The sequence below is a fragment of the Pseudorca crassidens genome, chromosome 10 (assembly GCF_039906515.1).
Source record: "Pseudorca crassidens isolate mPseCra1 chromosome 10, mPseCra1.hap1, whole genome shotgun sequence".
NCBI classification, from domain to species: domain Eukaryota; kingdom Metazoa; phylum Chordata; class Mammalia; order Artiodactyla; family Delphinidae; genus Pseudorca; species Pseudorca crassidens.
The window spans coordinates 92,071,251-92,091,854 of NC_090305.1; the positions used below are offsets into that span (position 1 = coordinate 92,071,251).

At 36.1% G+C, this 20,604-nt stretch overlaps 1 protein-coding gene across 12 annotated transcripts in view; it reads left to right on the plus strand.

Annotated features, from left to right (window-relative positions):
- CHL1 (cell adhesion molecule L1 like) overlaps positions 1–20,604 on the plus strand; it is a 197,039-nt gene that overhangs the window by 172,085 nt on the left and 4,350 nt on the right. For 10 of the 12 annotated variants that reach the window (XR_010947129.1, XM_067755232.1, XM_067755222.1 and 7 more), the window contains 11 exons: positions 82–206; positions 3,865–3,966; positions 4,150–4,347; positions 5,885–5,955; positions 10,706–10,928; positions 12,164–12,279; positions 12,415–12,619; positions 12,859–12,981; positions 15,829–16,008; positions 19,323–19,484; positions 20,125–20,256. Coding sequence is in view for 11 of the 12 variants with exons in the window: in XM_067755232.1 (XP_067611333.1) it covers positions 82–206; positions 3,865–3,966; positions 4,150–4,347; positions 5,885–5,955; positions 10,706–10,928; positions 12,164–12,279; positions 12,415–12,619; positions 12,859–12,981; positions 15,829–16,008; positions 19,323–19,484; positions 20,125–20,256 (1,637 nt within the window). In the remaining variant the exon portion in view is untranslated. The remainder of the gene's footprint in view (positions 1–81; positions 207–3,864; positions 3,967–4,149; positions 4,348–5,884; positions 5,956–10,705; positions 10,929–12,163; positions 12,280–12,414; positions 12,620–12,858; positions 12,982–15,828; positions 16,009–19,322; positions 19,485–20,124; positions 20,257–20,604) is intronic. The other 2 variants (XM_067755229.1, XM_067755230.1) reach the window with 1 other exon arrangement.

Below are 20,604 nucleotides of genomic sequence, written 5' to 3' on the forward strand. Positions count from 1 at the left end.
AATATTTAGTTTTGAAAGGATTACTTTTCTATTGTTTCTGTTTGTTTCATCCTCATCATAGACTCACTTTTTTCCTGGTAGGATAATTATTGATGGAGCTAATTTGACTATATCTAATGTCACCGTAGAAGACCAAGGTGTATACTCGTGTTCAGCTCACACTGCTCTAGATAGCACTGCTGCTATGACTCAAGTAACTGTCCTTGGTAAGTGCACTAACGAATAAAGAAATCTTTGTTCAGTTCTTTTCCATTACCGATTAAATTCCACTGTTCTTAGGCAATTAAACCAATGATTATTTAAGCCCGTACACATTTATTGTTAGTTTGAAATTTTCAATTAAAGAGTGACCCTACTTTCGAATGCTTTCGCCTCTTCTGGTTCTAAAGAAGTTAATTGATGCTTAACTTCTTTTCTCTACTTGGGTAATGCTGCCAGAAGCGGTGGGAGGGAGGTAGGTGATGCTATCAGCAGAAAGAAAACTGAAGCATGCTTGAGTTCCCAGGACCCTTGAGCTACACTTTCCTAGTGCACAGAGAAATGTGGCTAAGGAATGGAGACGGGCTAGCATGGAGGGGTCAGGGTAGGGGCCCAGTGGTGATTAAACACTGGCCCTGCCCTAAACCAGTGGCCTAGACTGAGCTCAGCTCCCAGGGTCCCAGGAACGGGGTGGGGGTGGGGGGGGGAGGGACTTCAAGGGTTCTTCTGCAAAGAAAGGCCTCTGATTTTTTAAAATAATAATGCTAATTAGAAAAACATGTGCACAACTCACTGGTGTAATCAATGCAATTACCCCTGCAGTTACCCATGTTGCTAGCTCTTAGACCGTCTGTTGGATAGCTCTCCTAGTTTCCCTTCCAGATTCACCGTCCACCAGCTCTCTGAATCTGGAAACCTGACCTGTGTGGACACCAACCAACCACCTACCCTCAAGCTTTCATTCGGTTCAGCCACCGGGGAGCCCTGGCAGCAGAGGCAGTGGGGGGAGAGTGTGTTTTTTCTGGATAATCCCTCCCTGCAGGCTGGCTGTGTGTGTCCCTCTGCCAAAGTCACTGATTCTCTCAGAGGCTTTGTCCACACAGCTCTCTCTGATGGGATTCCAGTAACTGCCCTGCCCACCCCTCACCCCCCACCCTGGATATCCCACTCACATCTTTTGAAAGAGTCTCGATTAGAATCTCTTTGAAGTACCCTAACTTGTGTGAACTGTTTACTCTCTGCTGTGCTGGGACCCTGACTGATAAAGACATTTTTACAGTTTTCTCTCATAGTTCTGTTTCAGTGGGCACCATTTAGTTTTCCTTGAGTTTGCTGATAGTTCTTAGAAGAGGTTTGATTTGGCCTAAACACCTTTACCATATGTCTAGATTAATCCTGGTTATTAACAGGTATTTGTATCTTTAGCGCTTTGGTTGCTGGGATTCACAGGTAGGTTGCCTACCATGGGTACAGACTGAGAGGAAAGAATTCAGTCTCTTTTGAGGTAGGCTGGTGAAAAATGAGTAAATAGGCAGGTTCTCTCCTAGTGAAGCAAATGGCCACTATATTTTAAGTGAGATAAATGACCACCATCTTTCAAGCGAAGCAAATGGCCACCATGTTGGGTTTTCAAAAAAAAAAAAAAAAAAATGTAGTTCCCAGGTGGTAGGTGGTATGGACTTGGTTCAAAAGAATGAAACCTTTAGGTGATACGTTTCAGCTACCTCAGGGGCAGAAAGGTTCAATCCTTAGTAATCATTCCAGTAGTAATTCTCCAGACAAAATAGTTGAACCTAAGTTAAACTGGGGTCTATCGACAATTTTAAGTGTAAATGTCAGGATCCATGGCCTTTGCCCCCAAGTATTTTGAGCAACGGCAAGGAGACTGGGGTCCCTACCACTTGGTACATGCCATCTAAATTTTCTTGTGAAATTTAATACATCTGTCTTGTAATGAGGCTGCCATCTTCTAGAACTGTTCAATTTTGATCATTTTAAATAAATAGGGGCTAGGATTACATGTACTATTTACTTATGAGGTAATTACCAAATGTTTTCAGAATGAAAAGAAAATAATAAAAAATAATCTATGAGATAGGCTGCATTTTCTTAACCACTTCTTGGCATTTACATTCTAATTTTCAGGCCAGCCTCTAATTTTAAGAAGCATAGCCCCATAACTGACAGTAACAAATGACAAATCCACGTATAATTTCTCAAAGACTCTTTTTCCTGGAAAATAGTGTTTTAAAGTATATGCTTGACCCATTTTAAACAGAAGTTACTTTCAGAAGCCTTGCCAGAAACATCCTTTAAAAGCATCATTCATTTAGGTCTCAACTGCAGTCCATCAATCGTAGCTCCATGTGATTCTCGGAAAGAGCAGATTTTAATGTCAGACACAACAGGCTGCACTGGTTGGTTCAGAAAATGTCAGAAATGAGTGGCCTTAGTAAGTGCTGAAGAGGAGCCTAAGTTCTCCGAGCTCAGAGATCCTCAAGCCTGTTAAGGAAATAAATTCTTATTTAAGGCTCCACAGTGTGGACGCAGTCACTGACCACATTTTTAAAATAAACACATTCTCCTCTGAATTGAAAACAATTTTTTTGTCAGTATAAATTTCCAACAATTGTCAAATACTCAGCAGGAGCAATGGATGTTGCTTCCCACTTGGAGAAAGAAGAGCCCATAAGAAGGCCCCATTAGATGCTACTTTCATTGTCTCCTCTGAGAAAAGATGAATGTCCTTGAATACATGGGAGAATTGAAACCGAAGTTTGGAAGTTAGGATCATTAGGGATCACATTTTTTTTTACTGTTCCTTTTATTTTTAAAGTACCAGAAATTTCCAAGTACTTTAACACTTAAAATTTGTCATCGCCTACTCAGTTTTCTAGTCTCTGTCACAACATTCAGTACCATATCTTCCTCTTCCAGTATAAACGCCCTTCCTATTCTTCAGAACTCCAGGCCAACAGAGTATAAAAGTTGCTATAAGATACTGATAACTCACTGTTACAAATTAAAATAAAAATCCAAACCATGTAGAAAAGAAAGCCTGAGTTCATGTTCTCTTATTTTCCTGTAGTCATAGGGCCTAAATTTATTGCTCTAATATGATAATTAGATGCATGGTTGAAGTGATAATATATTTTTCACTTAATTATTTAGTCACAAAACATTTATGTGCAAGGCATTGTGGGTGGTGCAAAAATTAATAAAATATGGTTCCTACTCTGGAAGATCCATTTAGTCGCATACAGGAGATGAACCAGGCATATAAAGAAGCATATGAGCTGGAAGATACTGGTCTCCTTGATCAAGTTCATGTTTCTCAAACTTCATTGTTCATGATATCTACCAGGACATTTGTTTAGAAATGCAGACTCCTGGGCCCAGCTCTTTCAGTAAGTCAGAGAAATAGGGCCCAGAAATCTTCATCATTAATAACTACTCCTAAAAAAAAAATTCTGATGCCGATGGTCAAAGATGGCCCCTTGAGAACTGGGAATCACCATAGAGTGAGGTAAATACAGTAGGGCAGGAATGTACAGATGTGAAGGAAGCTGCATTTGTTTTTTGGTTTTTTTTTTTAACATCTTTATTGGAGTATAATTGCTTTACAATGGTGTGTTAGTTTCTGCTTTATAACAAAGCAAATCAGCTATACATATACATATATCCCCATATCTCCTCTCTCTTGCATCTCCCTCCCACCCTTCCTTCCATTTGAAATAGAACCAGAAGGATTGGTGAGATTTGGCAGTTCAGAGTGGAGACGGGCCCCGAGGGGAAGGGGACTTGCAATGTGCCTGAGTGAGGAAGTGGGATCGACAAAGGCAATAATCTGCCTTCTCCTCACCGTCATTTTTCATTATTAATCAGATGTTCCGGATCCGCCAGAAAACCTTCACTTGTCTGAAAGACAGAACAGAAGTGTTCGGCTGACATGGGAGGCTGGAGATGATCACAACAGCAATATTAGCGGTAGGGAAGACTTGGGATAACTGTAGTTTCCAGAGTTAAAATTAATATTAAAGCCATTAATACCACCAAGGGTGGATTATCCTTAGAACATCCTTTAAAATGTTTAATATTGTATATAAATCTTAGTATAACTTAAACATTCTCAATCCATTCTAATGTGTTTTTCTATGTTCCTACTGCCAGAGTATATTATAGAATTTGAAGGAAACAGAGAGGAACCTGGAAGGTGGGAAGAATTGACTAGAGTCCAAGGAGAGGAAACAACAGTCATGTTATCTTTGGCTCCGTATGTGAGATACCAGTTCAGGGTCATAGCCGTGAATGAAGTAGGGAGAAGCCAGCCTAGCCAGCCATCAGACCATCATGAAACACCCCCAGCAGGTATGTAAGTTCACACCTCAACTTCCTAACAAGTTTTAGTCTGTCGCATCTTTGAACAAATGTGGTGGGGGAGGGAAAGGATTGATAACCTGGTGTAGGATTTTAGATTTCTCCCAGTAGAGAGCTTGAATAGTTCTGTAAACTTAACAGCACACAATTTAAAGTACATCAGTCTCAAAAGTCGTATGTAAATGTTTGATAGATAGCAGGATATTACAAGGAGGTACATGAACAAGCATTACTCTGAGTAATTTCTGATAGCTAAGTATTGTGTTAAAATCAGGTACCATAAAGTAAGTTCTAAACTGAAGTTCAGTATATAGGGAGAAAGTCAACTTTCTCTCTTTATTTTTCTCCTCATTTCAACTTCCTGAAATAAAACATTTGACATGTTATAGGCAGCTTGTTAAATTTTCATTGCATCTGGTGTCATTAATTTTATCCATTTAGTGTATTTTTGTATCTCAATAGCTAAACGAATATCTAATACCTATCTAAATTCCCAAGATGCTTTTTAAAAAAATTCTCAAGAATGAGCATGCTGTAGTAGTGTATACAGAATTCAAACTATAATATTGTAAGAATGAGACTTACATAATGTTATAAACCAAAAAGATAATGACAGCGCTGACATTTGTATTATTGAATTGGGATTGGTTATCAATGTGGTCATAGCCTGGTTATTTTTCCTCTGGCTGAAATATATATGCTAGGATAGAATTCCCTTTTAGGATTGAGAACAATCAAGGGGAGATAATAACTGAATCAGGTACTTGTATGATTTTAGTATAAGTTCATCTTGGCACTAAACTCCATCCTTAGCCCTTTTTTATAAAATGGATCCATCTGAATATATTTCATGGGCACGTTAACTGCTGTTTCCTATTTGATGCCCCTAAAACTTGGCTGTTGATATTAATACGTGATCTTTAATTTTATTCACTTAGAGGCAAATATTCACAGCAAAATTTCTAACAATAATTCTAATAGAAAAAGTAAAGCAGATTTAAAACTAAAAATGTATATTTAAATAGTGGGTTTAGATTTTTAAAAGCAGGTTTAAAATTTAAAGAGCAGGGTTAAAATGAAGACAGGTAAAGAAAACCTTCCACTCTCCATTGAATAATAACTATATCACTCCATGAACACGATTTTACTCCCTGAAGTAAAATATATATTTCAAAGCTGCCTTATGTGAGGTGACAGATGTGTTAACTAACATTATTGTGGTGATCATTTCACAATATACACATATAAATATTATATATATGTGATATATATACATTCTAAAATCATTGTGTTGTACACCTTAACATAGTGTTAACTTACACAATGTTATGTGCCAATTATATCTCAGTACAGCTGGGGAAAAAAAGAAAACTACCGTAAGTCTTTTTTCAAACTGGGCCAGATAGAAATAAACAAATATAATCAAAGTTTTTAAAAATCTGTTTTTTGTGGGAGGAGGGATGATATGATGATTTATCTATGGACCATACAGTGGGAAAAAGTAATTTTAATACTTGTAATTTTTCAGCTCCAGACAAGAATCCACAAAACATAAGGGTTCAAGCTTCTCAACCCAAGGAAATGATTATCAAATGGGAGGTGAGAATTCTTTCTGTGTTATTTATTACCTTTGTGTGTTTTTCCTTTTTTTAGATCCACATGCTAAGTATGATGATAGAATAATATCTTTTAAGAACAAAGGGCTAAGATTTGTATATTTTATAAAAATATTTTATTTCTATATTTTAAAGATCATCATGATTAGAATGTTGTGAAATAGAGTTTAACAGTGGTAGATAATTTAAGAAAGGTTACAAGGTTGATTTCGTTATAATCCATCCCCCAAAGTTTACAATTCCTAATATTTTTATTACCAATATTCTAAATCATCTCCCATTCAAAGAAATACTGAAAGTCTTTCGGTAAATTTTGGTACATAGGCTAATAAAGATTATTCATATCAAAAGGATGACTCGCAAGGAATAGTCACCACTTACTAAGCACTATTAGGCATTTTGCATACTCATTTCAAATTCTGAGAACACTGTTGTCAAGAGAGCATCATTAATACTCTGTTCTAGATACAGAAACTGAGGTCCAGGCTGATAGATAGACTGGCCCATCACCACACAACTAGAAATTAACAGAGCTAGGATTTCAACATGAATATCTTCGGATTTCAAACCCTACTCATTTTCTCTTTATATACATCTCTGTTAAAAGTTATTAAAATAGACTTTCCTCCTTGAATTTGGCATAAAATCTTGTATCTGCTCAGATGACTTTAATTTTTTTGAATGTCATTTCTAAATTTCTTCTGTAACAGTGGAAAGCTGTTTTCCCCTTTTATTTGACATGTTTGATGAACAAGTATTTTAACTTACTTGAAGGTAGATTCCCATCCAAAGATTCTGATTAATAAGTTTTCCGACATTGAATTCATTGAATTTTACAAACATTTTTGAATGTATGGTGGAATATATTATTTCCACACCTCATTTCAGATGTGATTTTCTGAATAATTTTAGAATGTACAAAGTTTGATTTCCTTTTTTCTTCATCATATATTGGTCTTACATGACAACATTGCCCATACCTGCAAAATATGTAGTCAATAATTTTATGTCAAAACTAACCCTTTATTCCCATTTCAGTGAAATTAAGTTTTACACATTTGAAACAAAAATTGGTAATATACAGAAACTAAATATATTCAAGAATATTATTATTTTCTTGAATATGTGGCCATAAATAGCTGCTACCACATTGTCCTGATGATTATTTAATTTAGAATTTGAAATTATGTTAGTATCTTATGCTTTTAGAGTATCACTTCTTCTTTTAAATTCCATGGAAATTTCTGTAAGAGAGATGATATAACTGATTGATTAGATGACAGTAATAGTGTATCATTACCAGGTCAGATCCTCAAAGAAGTATACCATTTTCCACTAACATTAGCTCCTTAATCCTCACCACTCCTCTGGGAGGGCTACAGTAGCTCCATGGTATCAGCATTACATTGTGTCCAGAGAAGCTGGGATTGTCAGTTTAGTGACCTTATCCAGATGCCATGCCCTGAGTCAGTAATGAAAAGGGGGCAGGAATCTGCAGTCCTTCTTACTGATGATCTTATTCATAAATCACTCTTCTCCCCCGCCCCAAAGATATATAAGACTGATTACTAATGCTCTCTTCTTGGAAGAATGGGATTATACCATGAAAGTGTTTACAATTTGTCTTTGAAGAGTAAATGACATGTAATTTAGTAATTAATTGACCAGAGGAAGAAAGTACTCAGATTTGGAACTATGTTGACAATTCATAATATATTCCATTGTGTTTCATATCATTTTGAAATGTCAGAGATCTAACAACTATAAGCACAACCAGTGAAGTTTAAGTACATTTACTCATCAGTTACTGTTTTGCATCGATTATCGTGTAAAAAGGAGTTAAATGCCAGATAATTCCCCAAGTTGACAAGCGCACACTGTGAACGTATTACCAGATCCCATCCAAAGACTGACTCACAAAATAATTCCTGTCTACAAGATAATGACCAGAGAGAAGCAATTTGTTTAAAAAAAAAAAAAAACAAAACTTTCACAAAAGGGTTAAATAGGAACAGACTAGTTGTCCCTAATTTTTGTTTGTTTTATGTTTTCTTTTTAGCATTAAATATGAATAAAAGTAATGTATTATGAGGTCCTTGGTTTATTTATGGCAATTAAAAAGAAGTCTTTGTTCTCCTGGAATGTATAATCTAGTTGGAGAGACAGACGATAAGCAAATACATGAGAAATAAAACAATACCATTTTGAAAAATTCAGTGGAGGAAAATAATATACAGACTTTTGTATGTAGCTTGTTAATGAATATGCATTTACTCATTGAATGGGTGAACCTTATATTACAGTCAAAAATGAATTTCAGTTTATTTTATTTAGCTCATGTTCTATTATATATGAATTATCTTTATAAATGTCTCACATTAAACATTAAGGATACAAATTTTTTTTTAATGTATTAAATTTGAACTTATGGATAGAACTAGTCTTTTTAGTTAGCATTATCTTCTAAGATTCACTTCTCTTATATTAGGTAGGTCATGACTCACTCACGTGTTTTAAGTGTTAAAAAATGATAATATCCTATCCCTCAAAACAGAAAAAGAGCCCACTGCACCCTGATTGGTTAAATAATTATACCATGATGAGTTTTGCTTGACTTTTCCCTTTGTTCTTAGATGTAAATTTATTTATGTTAAATTTGAACTTCTATAAAATAGCAAATTTCTAATCTCAAAGACTCCAGAAAACAGATGAACAAAAACAAAACAAACAAACAAACAAAAACCCAATTCACTAATGTTCGGGAAATAGGAACTGCTTCAGTTACCTGATTATATGATCAAAGCCAAGTTGTTTCACTCCTAAAGGACCTAGGATTTATTATTTCTACTGCAAGTATAATAAGAAAGTCCACCACCTTTAAAATGAATTTAGGCAGTACAGAAAATCCGTCCAGTTTCTAGATGAGTCATTATAACCTTTGCTTTGTTCATAGATCTCTTTGAAAATACGATAGAAGTATAGTTTTGCTCTAGAAAGTTATACATAGAAAGTTTTCCTAACAGTTTCACGGCTTTTCAGATCCTTTGAAGGGCACTCATGGACCCCATCTAGAGATGCCTAGCCATCAAGTTAAGAACTCTTTTATAGAGATTCCTTCCTTCCGAGCAGCTTCATGAGCAGAGGGGAGGCTGGTGGTCTTTCCCCACCACTCACCTCCCTGGCTCCGTATTGCTCCTCTGGTCTGTTATCTTTAGTGGGGGCCTATCTGAGAATTTGCTGAGGTTTTGCTGTCCACTGTCTGAAAGCCAAATACGAAGTATTCCTGCAGTTTCTTTGGGAGCCTAGGCACCAAGGAGGCTGGCGATTTAGGTAAGATTTTTCTTAAAAGTGTTGCCTCTGGTGGCACAGTTAGTTTTAAGTTTTTCCAGAGAGCTTTATCAAATGTAACTATCTTTCTTGAAGCAAAACATGTGTAAATTGAATAATAGTATTTGTACACATTTATTGTCAGTTGGGACTGAAGGAAATTGTAATTGCAGATTGTAGTATGGAACTAAAAGCTTGTGGCCTGATTTATCCGGGCAATGCTAAAGCCTCCAGTGAATTTATATCTATATGAGAGTAGAAAATATCTTGGGGCAAAACTTGGAAAGCAAAACATAAACAATGACTATGAAAATCTCAGAAAGTTTTCGTTTTGATATTTTTTCCTCCTAGCTAATTTAAGTATTCGCCCTGGAATAAGCATAGACTTGAAATTATTTTGCTGATTTAGTGTATACTTTCAACTTAATTCCATCCAATCCGTCTAACAAGTATTTTAGTAAAGTAGACTGAGTCCAGAAGCATTGTGAATTCTGTAAGAACACTATATATGATATTATTGAATCACTTGCATATACAGACAAAACTACTATTTATATAAGTGACCCTTATAAATCTATGACTAAAATCACATTTTTAATGTATTCTGTGTAACTGATTCACTTAAATGAACATTCCCATTTTTATGATATTAAACAGATGGTTTAAATCACACTGATGTTTTTTGAATTAAAGTACTGTTCGATTAAAAACTGGAGTGGAAATAGCCAATTCCTATATGAGAAATTCCTCCATTATATATTTCTATACAGCAAAATAAAGTGGAGGGTGGGAAGCGCTTTCTCGTAAAAGAAATAGAGAATGGGCAAGGAGCTGGGGAAATATTTTATTGTAGAGAGGAGTACATCTTCTGGGTACTAATGTATAAAAATGCATATTATCCAAAAATATTTACTTGCTGTCTCTCTTCTCTTGGAAAGAAGATGGAGGAGGATGGAGGGAGTCAGGTAGAAAGAGTTCTGACTGAAAAGCCATGGAAAAAATCCCATTTACATCCCTGGAATTCATGGCCATGTCCTTTTTATTTCTGCAACTTCTCTGCGAGTGAAAAAAACACCAAAACAGAATATAGAACAAAGTGTAAACAAAAGCTAAAACCCTCTGTGGAATCTCTTAGTAAATTCTTTCATATGTGAACTGTTAGGCATAATCCAGCCATCTAAATTGTGAGAGTCTCTACTCGGGGAGGTAAGGGAGTAACTTTCAAGGTTAAATTTACAGAATGACAACATTTTTCACAAGTATTTCCAAACCAAAGAGGGGGACTGAAGATCTCCCAAGAAATGATACCTTTATTGTAGCGTTTCTTGGGCCACTTAGGGTGGCTTCTGTGTCTCTGATTCAGCATATCTGTGATCACATGGGATGAGTGTGGCCTTCTGTTTTAGCCTCTGAAACCCATGGAGCAGAATGGACCTGGACTGGAGTACAGAGTGACCTGGAAACCACAGGGAGCCCCGGTGGAGTGGGAGGAAGAAACAGTCACAAACCACACCCTGCGGGTGATGACGTCTGCTGTCTATGCTCCATATGATGTCCAGGTCCAAGCCGTCAATCACCTGGGCTCTGGCCCTGAGCCTCAGTCAGTGATTCTGTATTCTGGAGAAGACTGTAAGTGGTGCACCTGAAACCCCAAGTACTTAATAATAGTTTCTCTCAAGTATATTACACTCTGTCGATGAATATTTTTGAGCGACTACTGCATGCAAAGTGGATGTACTAGCTGTAGGAGATAAAAAGACATATAACACACGGTTTCTACTCCAGGGTTGACTGCAGGAGAGTTGATCAGTATAGGGTGGTAAGGAAGAATGTTGAAAGGTTTAATTTTATTCAGTTTCCCAAAAAAGCTATTTCTATCATGAAAATCAAAGACTTGGAATCAGCAGTGCCCACAGTTAAGCAGCATAACTGTCATAAGGTTTCCAATCACATCTACCCTTACTTATCAAGGACTTCCTAATAGCTGTCTGCTGTCGCACCCTGGCCTCAGAGCTAGAGCCTTCCTCATGAAGATGAGGTGCACACCCAGATTTGCATATGGAATCTCATGTGCGCGCACACACACACACACACAGAGTTTTGAGGTACTGGTGATATGATCTTATTAAATATTTATACCATAATAACAGCTGCAAATAAATTATTGGAAAGAGGAAAGACTGCATTCCAAATCTGTACACGATAGGAGTTATTCTCATTGTTCTTGCAGTATCCAAAGTAATATTTCGATCCAAGAATAGAAGAAGGTCTAGTTCACCTGCTACCTAAATTCTCACTACACAGGACTTCTCACTGTGAATTAATATATTAGTCTTGGCTGTGGTGGGTTTGGTTTATTTGCGTGTAGTTAGCTCCCCTGTAGAATGGGGATAATAATACCACTTTATAGGGTGGTTCTAACAATGATGTGAGCCAATCCACTATAGGCCCTCAGCACAGTGTCTGACACACAGAATATGCTCAATTAATGTCAGCTCTTCTTATGAATATTAGATTCATCGAACTCCCAAGTAATTTTAGTTATATTATTAGTTTAGCTCACATGTTTCCAGAGGCAGATGCCCACAGAAAATTTTACTGGCCAATGTTTCCAGTTACATTGCCCACACTGTATCCATCTGAAGGGGGGCTTTTCTCAGTGTGGTCCAGGCTCTCCTCTTCTCTAGAAACCTATTTGGACCCTGAAACTCTTCTGTAATGAGAAACTCTTGGTTCCATTTGCAATTGATTTGAGACAAGTGTTTTCCTCAGATCAAAAAACATGAAAGATCACCTTTTGGAAATGATCTTAATGATCATGCTTGGAGATTACTGAAAGCTAATCCTTCTTATGTGCTTAACAGATCCTGATACAGCTCCAGTGATCCATGGGGTGGATGTGATAAACAGCACATTAGTTAAAGTTACTTGGTCAACAATTCCAAAGGAAAGAGTACATGGACATCTGAAAGGATATCAGGTTTTTATCATAGATTTTCTTCTTCTCACTGTGGAATTAATAGATTTCCTGTAAATAAGAACTGATTCCAGAAGAAGCCAAAAGAGAATGTGTCACCACGGCTGATGTGTTAAAGCGTTCCTATTTTCATTGCAGGTAAATTGGTGGAAAACAAAAAGTCTGTTGGATGGAAGAACATATCCTAAAGAAGTAAACATTCTGAGATTTTCAGGACAAAGAAACTATGGAATGGTTCCTTCCTTAGATGCCTTTAGTGAATTTCACTTGACAGTCTTAGCCTATAATTCCAAAGGAGCTGGTCCAGAGAGTGAGCCTTATATATTTCAAACACCAGAAGGAGGTGAGAGAATAATGATGTAGAATAACGATGTATTTAATAAATTTAATATCCAATTTTTAAATAAATAACAATTTAAAATAAATAACCAAGTAAATATCCCAATGGCCAAGACATTTCTTCCCTTATTAGTTAATCTGTACTTACGTCATATGAGTTAGCTTCTCAATTTAATAAACTGTAATTTTTTAAAAGAAATTTACCAGTCTATGAGTGTCTGTTGTTGACCTTGTGTTTTCCAGTACCTGAAAAGCCAACTTTTCTCAAGGTCATCAAAGTTGATAAAGACACTGCCACTTTATCCTGGGGACTACCTAAGAAATTAAATGGAAACTTAACTGGCTATCTATTACAGTACCAGATAAGTAAGTACATATTTGAACTGGATTTGCCTAGTAATGTTTCATTTTTCCTGGTTGCGTACTTGGTTTACCATGCTGAGAATCCAATTCATGATTTGTAAGCTGGCATACTTCCTTTACAGCACAGGGGTTTGTAAACCGGCTGGCAGACCAAATCCAGCCTGCTGCCTGTTTGTATAAAGAACGTTTTATTGCAACACGGCCATGTCCACTCACTTAAATTTGTCTATAGCTGCTTTCTCACTAAAGTGGCAAAGCTGAGTAGTTGCCACAAAGATTGCATAGCCCACAAAGGCTAAAATATTTACAATCTAGTCCTTTTCGGAAAGGTTTGCCAATTCCTGTTTTAGAAGAAAAGCAGTATGTTAATAGGTACCAGAAAACATGCATTTAATACGTATATATAAGAGGCTTTGAGCATTAGGAAATACGCAAAGAAAAACTTAATGATGTAGTGGAGATTCAAAGCGCACTAACTTCCACACTACACTGCCTGTTCTGTCTCTGGTGCATGTTTCCAATCTCAACCCTGCATCTATTTGTATTTGAGAATCCTCTATTGGTAGCCTAGTGGTACAGTCATGTAATATTGAGAGAAACAAGAAGCTGTCTTTGGACCATTACCCTAGGCTCTCCCCCTATGCTGCTGTGCCGTTAGGTTAAAAAAAATCAAACAAACATGTTTAGATGAAATCAGCTCATTTTAATCATAACGCCTCCCATCTTCAATAGTTTTCAAATCTAGGCATCATCGCAAAATGGAAATTAGGGGACTGAGCTCATGGAAAAAATTTAAACTTTGAAGACATGAATTCCTAAACAACAAAAACACCAGGACTATAGAAACCCAGTCTACACTGCTTGCAAAAGTCAACTTGATCATAGCCCTGAACTGCCATCAGTCAGTTCAAGGCTTGCAGCAATTCAGGTCAGGTACCAGCTTTAGCTTCTGATGGCCTATTCTGTTTTAGGTACCTATGATTAAATGGATACAGCCATAACCCTAATAGAGGCAGCATTTTAGCGTCTTTGAGTGTTTGGTATATAGCAGGATCAGTAAGTACTAAGAATTCTCCCTGCATTTTTTTTTCATTAAAAGAGGAAATCTATGAGGTATGTACCATCACTACTTTATGGACGAGAAGCATATAGAGCTCACTTACAGAGAGCTGTGCAGTAAAGTAAGTGTTACACAAGGATTCAGACCCAGCTCAGTCATTCTAGATGCTGAACTGTAAAGCCTACACTCTTCCATGAACTAGATTTCAAACATGTAGAAAGCACTGAAGAAATATTTGAAGACTTTCCAAATGTCACTTTGCTTGATAAAGATACGCCTTATCTTTATCCTCATAATGAAGAAACTCAACATTAAATTCTAACCTTCATGCTGATCTGTATATAATATATAAATTTATTTTTAAAACAAGTTCTTAGAATATATAGAGAAAAGGCTGAAATAGTAACAATTGCAGTGGTTACTGTACTACTTGATATGTGGATTTTTAAATGATATAATTATATACTTATTCTGCTCTCTATTAATATTAAGTGATTGAAATATTTTTAGGTGGCTTATATATTTTTGTGGCTCTTATATGTTCTAAATAGTTGTCGAGTGTGTATATGAGAGCTCTCTGTACTTTCCTGAATTCTTACATTGATTGTGGTAGTTTTTCATTGATTGGTGGTATTTTACAGGAATGCTCTCCAATAATCTACAAATGGTGATTATTTTACTTTCTTCTTTCCTGTGTTTGGATTATTAGTTTCTTTTTCATTTCCATTCATATCGTTGCATTATATAGACCAATGGAGGCATTTTTATGTTAAAGAGTAAATGTATTTTTTTATGGTCTCTTGGACTGAGAGTCAAGAGTGTTTATTCTAGTCGTTTTCTTACCACTAATGGCTGCACAGTTTTGGAAATACCATTTCATCTCTTGTATTATTCTTATGGCAATCTTACAGTACTTTGTGCCCTTGCACAACTATCATGATCTTGCTATGTGGCAGATTCTTTGAAAGGCACTATCTAAATCATCTCTTTCCATATATCACTTTACATAGTGCTTAGTATACAGTCGATATTTAAAAATATGTAATTTATCAGTTTCTTGAGTCTACATATGTGAGTACTGATTTAGTGCCACATATTAAACCAGAAACTATAGAGGACTCATGTAGATTATTGTCCAAATTATCACACCAGAGGGAGATTAAAAAATACTTAAGGGTTCAATGAAAATATAATAATGGGGGAAAGTTCATCATTTTAAATAGATGTGGTAAAGCTGGAGTGATTTTCCAGTATGGCATAGTGATTAAGAACATGGGCTCTGGGGCTTCCCTGGTGGTGCAGTGGTTGAGAGTCCGCCTGCCAATGCAGGGGACACGGGTTCGTGCCCCGGTCCGGGAGGATCCCACATGCCATGGAGCGGCTGGGCCCGTGAGCCAAGGCCGCTGAGCCTGCGCGTCCGGAGCCTGTGCTCCGCAATGGGAGAGGTCACAAGAGTGAGAGGCCCACGTACCGCAAAAAAAAAAAAAAAAAAAAAGAACATGGGCCCTGGAGTTAAAAGGCTGTAGTTTGGATTCAAATCCCAGTTTGCCAGTTAGTGGCTCTAGGTCTAGGCAAGGTGTTTATTGTTGCTAGACCTTAATTTTCTCATGTATAATACATCATAATAATTACACCTACCTCAGAGAATTAAGTAAGTTGATAGCTCTGAATAATTAAGATAATATCTTGCAGACCACAAGCGTACATAGAAGCAAAAATAAGAGACAACATAACTTGAATGGTTAAGGCTGTGAAATTTGAGCCGTTGATATGCCTGTTTATTTCTTTAGTAAATGACACCTATGAGATTGGAGAACTAAATGATATCAACATTACAACTCCATCAAAGCACAGCTGGCGTCTCTCAAACCTCAATGCAACTACCAAGTACAAATTCTACTTGAGGGCTTGCACTTCAAAGGGCTGTGGAAAACCCGTCACTGAGGAAAGCTCCACGTTAGGAGAAGGGAGTAAGTACAGGAGGTTTATGCGTGCTATGTTTTAAACTGCTCTGAAAGGGCTGCATCATGCTCGTCACTGTAAATTAGAAATGATTGTGATCTCAATCTGTCTGACCTTCTGTTTTCCACTGACGTAGACAATTTATCTTGTTTCTAAAGTTCACATTGCCTCAATGTATGAACTTCTACACATCAGTAATCAAACTATAGCTTTAGCGTATATCAGGTCAGGAACTATAATTTTGCTTAATTAAAATAGGGGGATATAAGGTCAAAAAGTTACTCGTAAGATTAGTAGAGGGATATCTTTCTTGTGGAAATGTTTCCACACGGGAAAATATTTGCCTCTTGCACTGGTAGACATTTTGCAACGCTGATCAGCAACGCTGATCTAAGACATTTCACCTCCATGTCATGACTCATACATACATTGATTCATATATCAATTTTAGTTTACTCTCTCCTGGTTGATGCCAAGTAACTAGCTTGAAAATGGCTCATAAATCTGGTTTCATTTGTACAATTCTCCTAATGCAATTGCACTTTTTTTTTTTTTCTCCCAACTCAGGCCATTTCCCTTCCCAAATTATTTCTCCAATTATGATTTTAGCGGTATTTTTACTAAGCTTTCTATGTTATCAACAGGGCATCAGGAGAGAAAATAAGGTAGAACAAGAAAGGGAAATGGATTGGAGGAATGGATATACACACTAATAAGTTTAAAAAGAGGGCCTTGTGTAGAATTCAAGTCCATCAGATTTAGAGGGATATCTGAGGCAGGCAAAAGGAACTGGGAGATGGTAGGAAGGGAAATGGTAGGAAGGGAAATACAAATAGTCATTTATGTGTTCTGGATGCTTTCCCAATTTTTAGACTATGGAAAAAGAAAATAATAATGAAGAAAATTGAATTGTCTATCATTTATAAAAGATACATATGGAAACGTATTGAAGTTTGTGAATCAGTATAAAATCAATGGGTTTGTGCGAATGGTTATGCTGTGACCTTTATTGTCAGTTTGTTTCTTCCTCTCATTTTGTTCCTACTATAGCTAAATAATGAAGAGCTTATGTTTTCCTCAGACTCCCTAAATACTCCAAACTCCCTTTTATGGGGAAAAAGATATATGTATATATTCAAAATGGTTTCTCCCCCAAAACCCACAAGTTATTCCCAAGGATGAATCGTGAAATGAAGAACTCATTTACTTACTCCTAAGAGGTAGATTTAAAGATGGTGATTGAAAACTTTCTAGTGACTAAAAGGTTCTTCTTTCTCAAGAGTTCAAACGGATATCAAGTGTTCAACACAAAGAAAGTAAGTCAGAATAGTGGTAATGTAAACATGCAACTTTCGTATTTTCTAAATCAGAATTTAGGGCATGGAGAGGGTGGTTGTTTTTTAGGACCAAGACCGTAGTATGTGTCAGAAATGCTAATCCCATTCCTGCCAATTTGAAGCATGTAAGAAAAGAAATTCACAAAATTGCCTTACAATAGTTAGTCATTCTAGTATCTATGGAAATATTTGGAGAATTTGGGCTTGGTTGTGTTTATGTTTGACAAACTCTTTTCAGAGGGTAGAAAATGCTGTTTATGTGGTTTTATAAATGATGCTACATCTTTTCTGCAAATTAAAGATATAACTAATGTGCTTGAGTGTTTTACAGCAGATTTCTTCACTCATATATTGTAATTTGAAAATGTTTCTTACTAGTATGTTTGTGCTCTTTTTCAGGATCCTGCATTTTCACCTACTGTCCCCTTCCCTAGTTGACACTGATTTTTCTTCTATAGGCCTATCTTGCCATATTTACAGGAAAGAAACTGTAATCTCCTTCTGCCACTCTATTTTGGCATGATCTTTGAGAAAAAGAGAGAAAAAATAATATATATATATATATATATATACACACACACACTTCTATTGAGGAAATCCATCTTGCTATCACTAAATACTCTAAAAATGATAACTTCTGTGCAAATTGGAATGTATTTCTGTGTATCTTTCTTCTCTTTGCATAGATGGCACATTTTAAGGTCATCTGGCATTAAATCAGAGAATGGGATTTGATACACAAGCATTTTTTTCCCCCATCATTTTCTGGTTGTCACTCAGAGTTTCGGGTGGCTCACATTCCATAATCTAACTGGGGGAAAAAATGGAGTTAATCAGAAATATTCTTTTTTGTGTCATTACTGGTTTGAATAAAACACTTGCTTTGCTCTATTTTTCAAAAGCTTGCGCTACTTAATGTAACACTAAATTTCTGTTTTTCAAGGGCAAAATTAATTGTGTTTTGTTTCAATGGTGCTCAATCTTGAAGGCTTTCTTCAGCTAATATAACTGGTCTTATTTTTCCCATGGTGCCATTTTTTAACGATCCTTGTGTTATCAGTAACTATTTAATCAATTTTTACTCTGTGGTGAAAGTTGTAACTAAATTTTAACGTGTGACACATTCTCACTTAAAACAGTGTAATGACTCCTAATATTCTCAACATGGAATATATTTCATTTTCAAATAACTTGTTAACATTTCTTGGTTTACATTTATTTAATTGAGTTAATTCTTAGCAAAAGTATGGATCAAAAGGAAAAATATTTTAGGTATTTTGTTATAGTATTAGACATTAAATGTATATTTTAATGACACTTGAGTCATATTTTTATCTGCTACTGATATTCTACAATTAATATATTGACATATTCATGTTTCTTTTGAAACGTGTAAATTTCTCACTTTTGAAAATCTCAATGCATTTCATTTAAGTGTACCTGTAAACCTGCACTTTTATGTAGCTTAAGTTCCTACAATTTTCAAATATTTAATATATGAGCATACTGTGATGCTATTCCACCAATATTTATGAAGACAACCAAAGCAAAAAGAAGTAATAATACAGAGTTAAGACTTTAATGCCATATGCTTTCACTTGTAAGCCAAAATTGCCATATTCCGTCCCTGCTAGGTTTGTGAAAGTCCAAATTGCAACTGATGACATTGTATAGTTTTTTGAAGTCTGTGTTTGGTTTTAAACCATTCATATGACCAGGCGGATTTATAGCATCACTTCATTAATAAGTAAGTGCATCGTCTTAAAAGGACATGAATCAGTTCATTTCATTTACTCCATCTCAGCATATTAAAAAAGAAAATCTTGAAACGTTGCTTTTCTTGATCTTCTGATAATTCAGAAACTGAGGGAAAAAATGCTACAAAGGGCTCTCTTATTCATCTCAAATAACAATACTTTTTTACTTTTCATGTCCTACTTTTCAGTGATGACAATTCGTATGATTTAACTGTGTACGTTTCTTAGGTAAACGTGTCGGGAAGATATCAGAAGGAGTAAATCTTACTCAAAAGATTCACCCAGTAGAGACATTTGAGCCGGGAGCTGAACATATAGTTCGCCTTTTGACTAAGAATTGGGTTGATAACAATAGCATTTTTGAAGATGTAATTGAGACAAGAGGGAGAGGTGAGAAATGAGACTCTGTTTGGAGCCATCTTAGACAATACATCTGTGTTCTGTAGATTATTTAATGTTACATACTTCCTATATTAAAGATAAAAATACGAAGTATGTTAGCTATAACAACAGTAGTTTCCATTTGTTTTGGCATAGCATTTTAAAATTGTCAAAACAAAAAATGTTTCACCAAGGTCCGAGTTATCCCTTATTGTTTTTACCAGAGTAGTTGCCTAAAAATGTCTGCTGCTAATTAACGTGCGTTAATAACAGAAACCCAGAAGTAAACCACAACCAAAACCCCAGCGTCTCCATAGCAACCTGCATGTAACTGGGGCAGCTTGTGCTTTTGCTTGCTTGCTGTTGCTGCTGTATTTAACTGCATCTGTCTCTACTGTCTCTCTTTGGTTTTCATCCACAGAATCAAACGCAATTTGAGAGGGCCCTTTCTAAAAAATGATTAAATGATTTATCAGTATTCTCCCAATGAAATGTCCTTCGAATCACATTCCCTCTAGGGTCACTCCAAGGAAAAAATAAAATCGATGCTATTTTGTACGTTTAAAAATGGTGTTTAATTTTCCCCAGAAGGACATAATTCCAAAGACCGTTTCTAGCGCTCAACGTGTGACTTCTCTTTGTACAACAGAATATGCTGGTTTATATGACGACATCTCCACGCAAGGCTGGTTTATTGGATTGATGTGTGCGATTGCTCTTCTCACCCTAATGTTGTTGACTGTTTGCTTTGTGAAGAGGAACAAAGGTGGAAAGTACTCAGGTAAAGTTGTTTCTTAATATGACTTTGAATTTTATTAAATTGTCTTTAATTTCTCGGGGGCCATCTTCAGAGACATCCTTAATTTTTTTAATTACACATTTAAGTCAAATTGATATTAGAACATTAGGTGTACAGTATACTGAGAGGGGGAAAAATTCCTATATTAACTAACTGATGGGGTCTAGAATATTATCTCTGGTTGGTTGCTTTCTTGTTTCTAGTATATAAAATAGGCTCTAGGGAGACATATAATACTTCCAAGCTTCTATTTTCTATCTGTAAAGTATCACAGATGTTGGTAAAACCTGTTACTAAGTCACACACGTATATTTTAATGTCTAAAGAAGG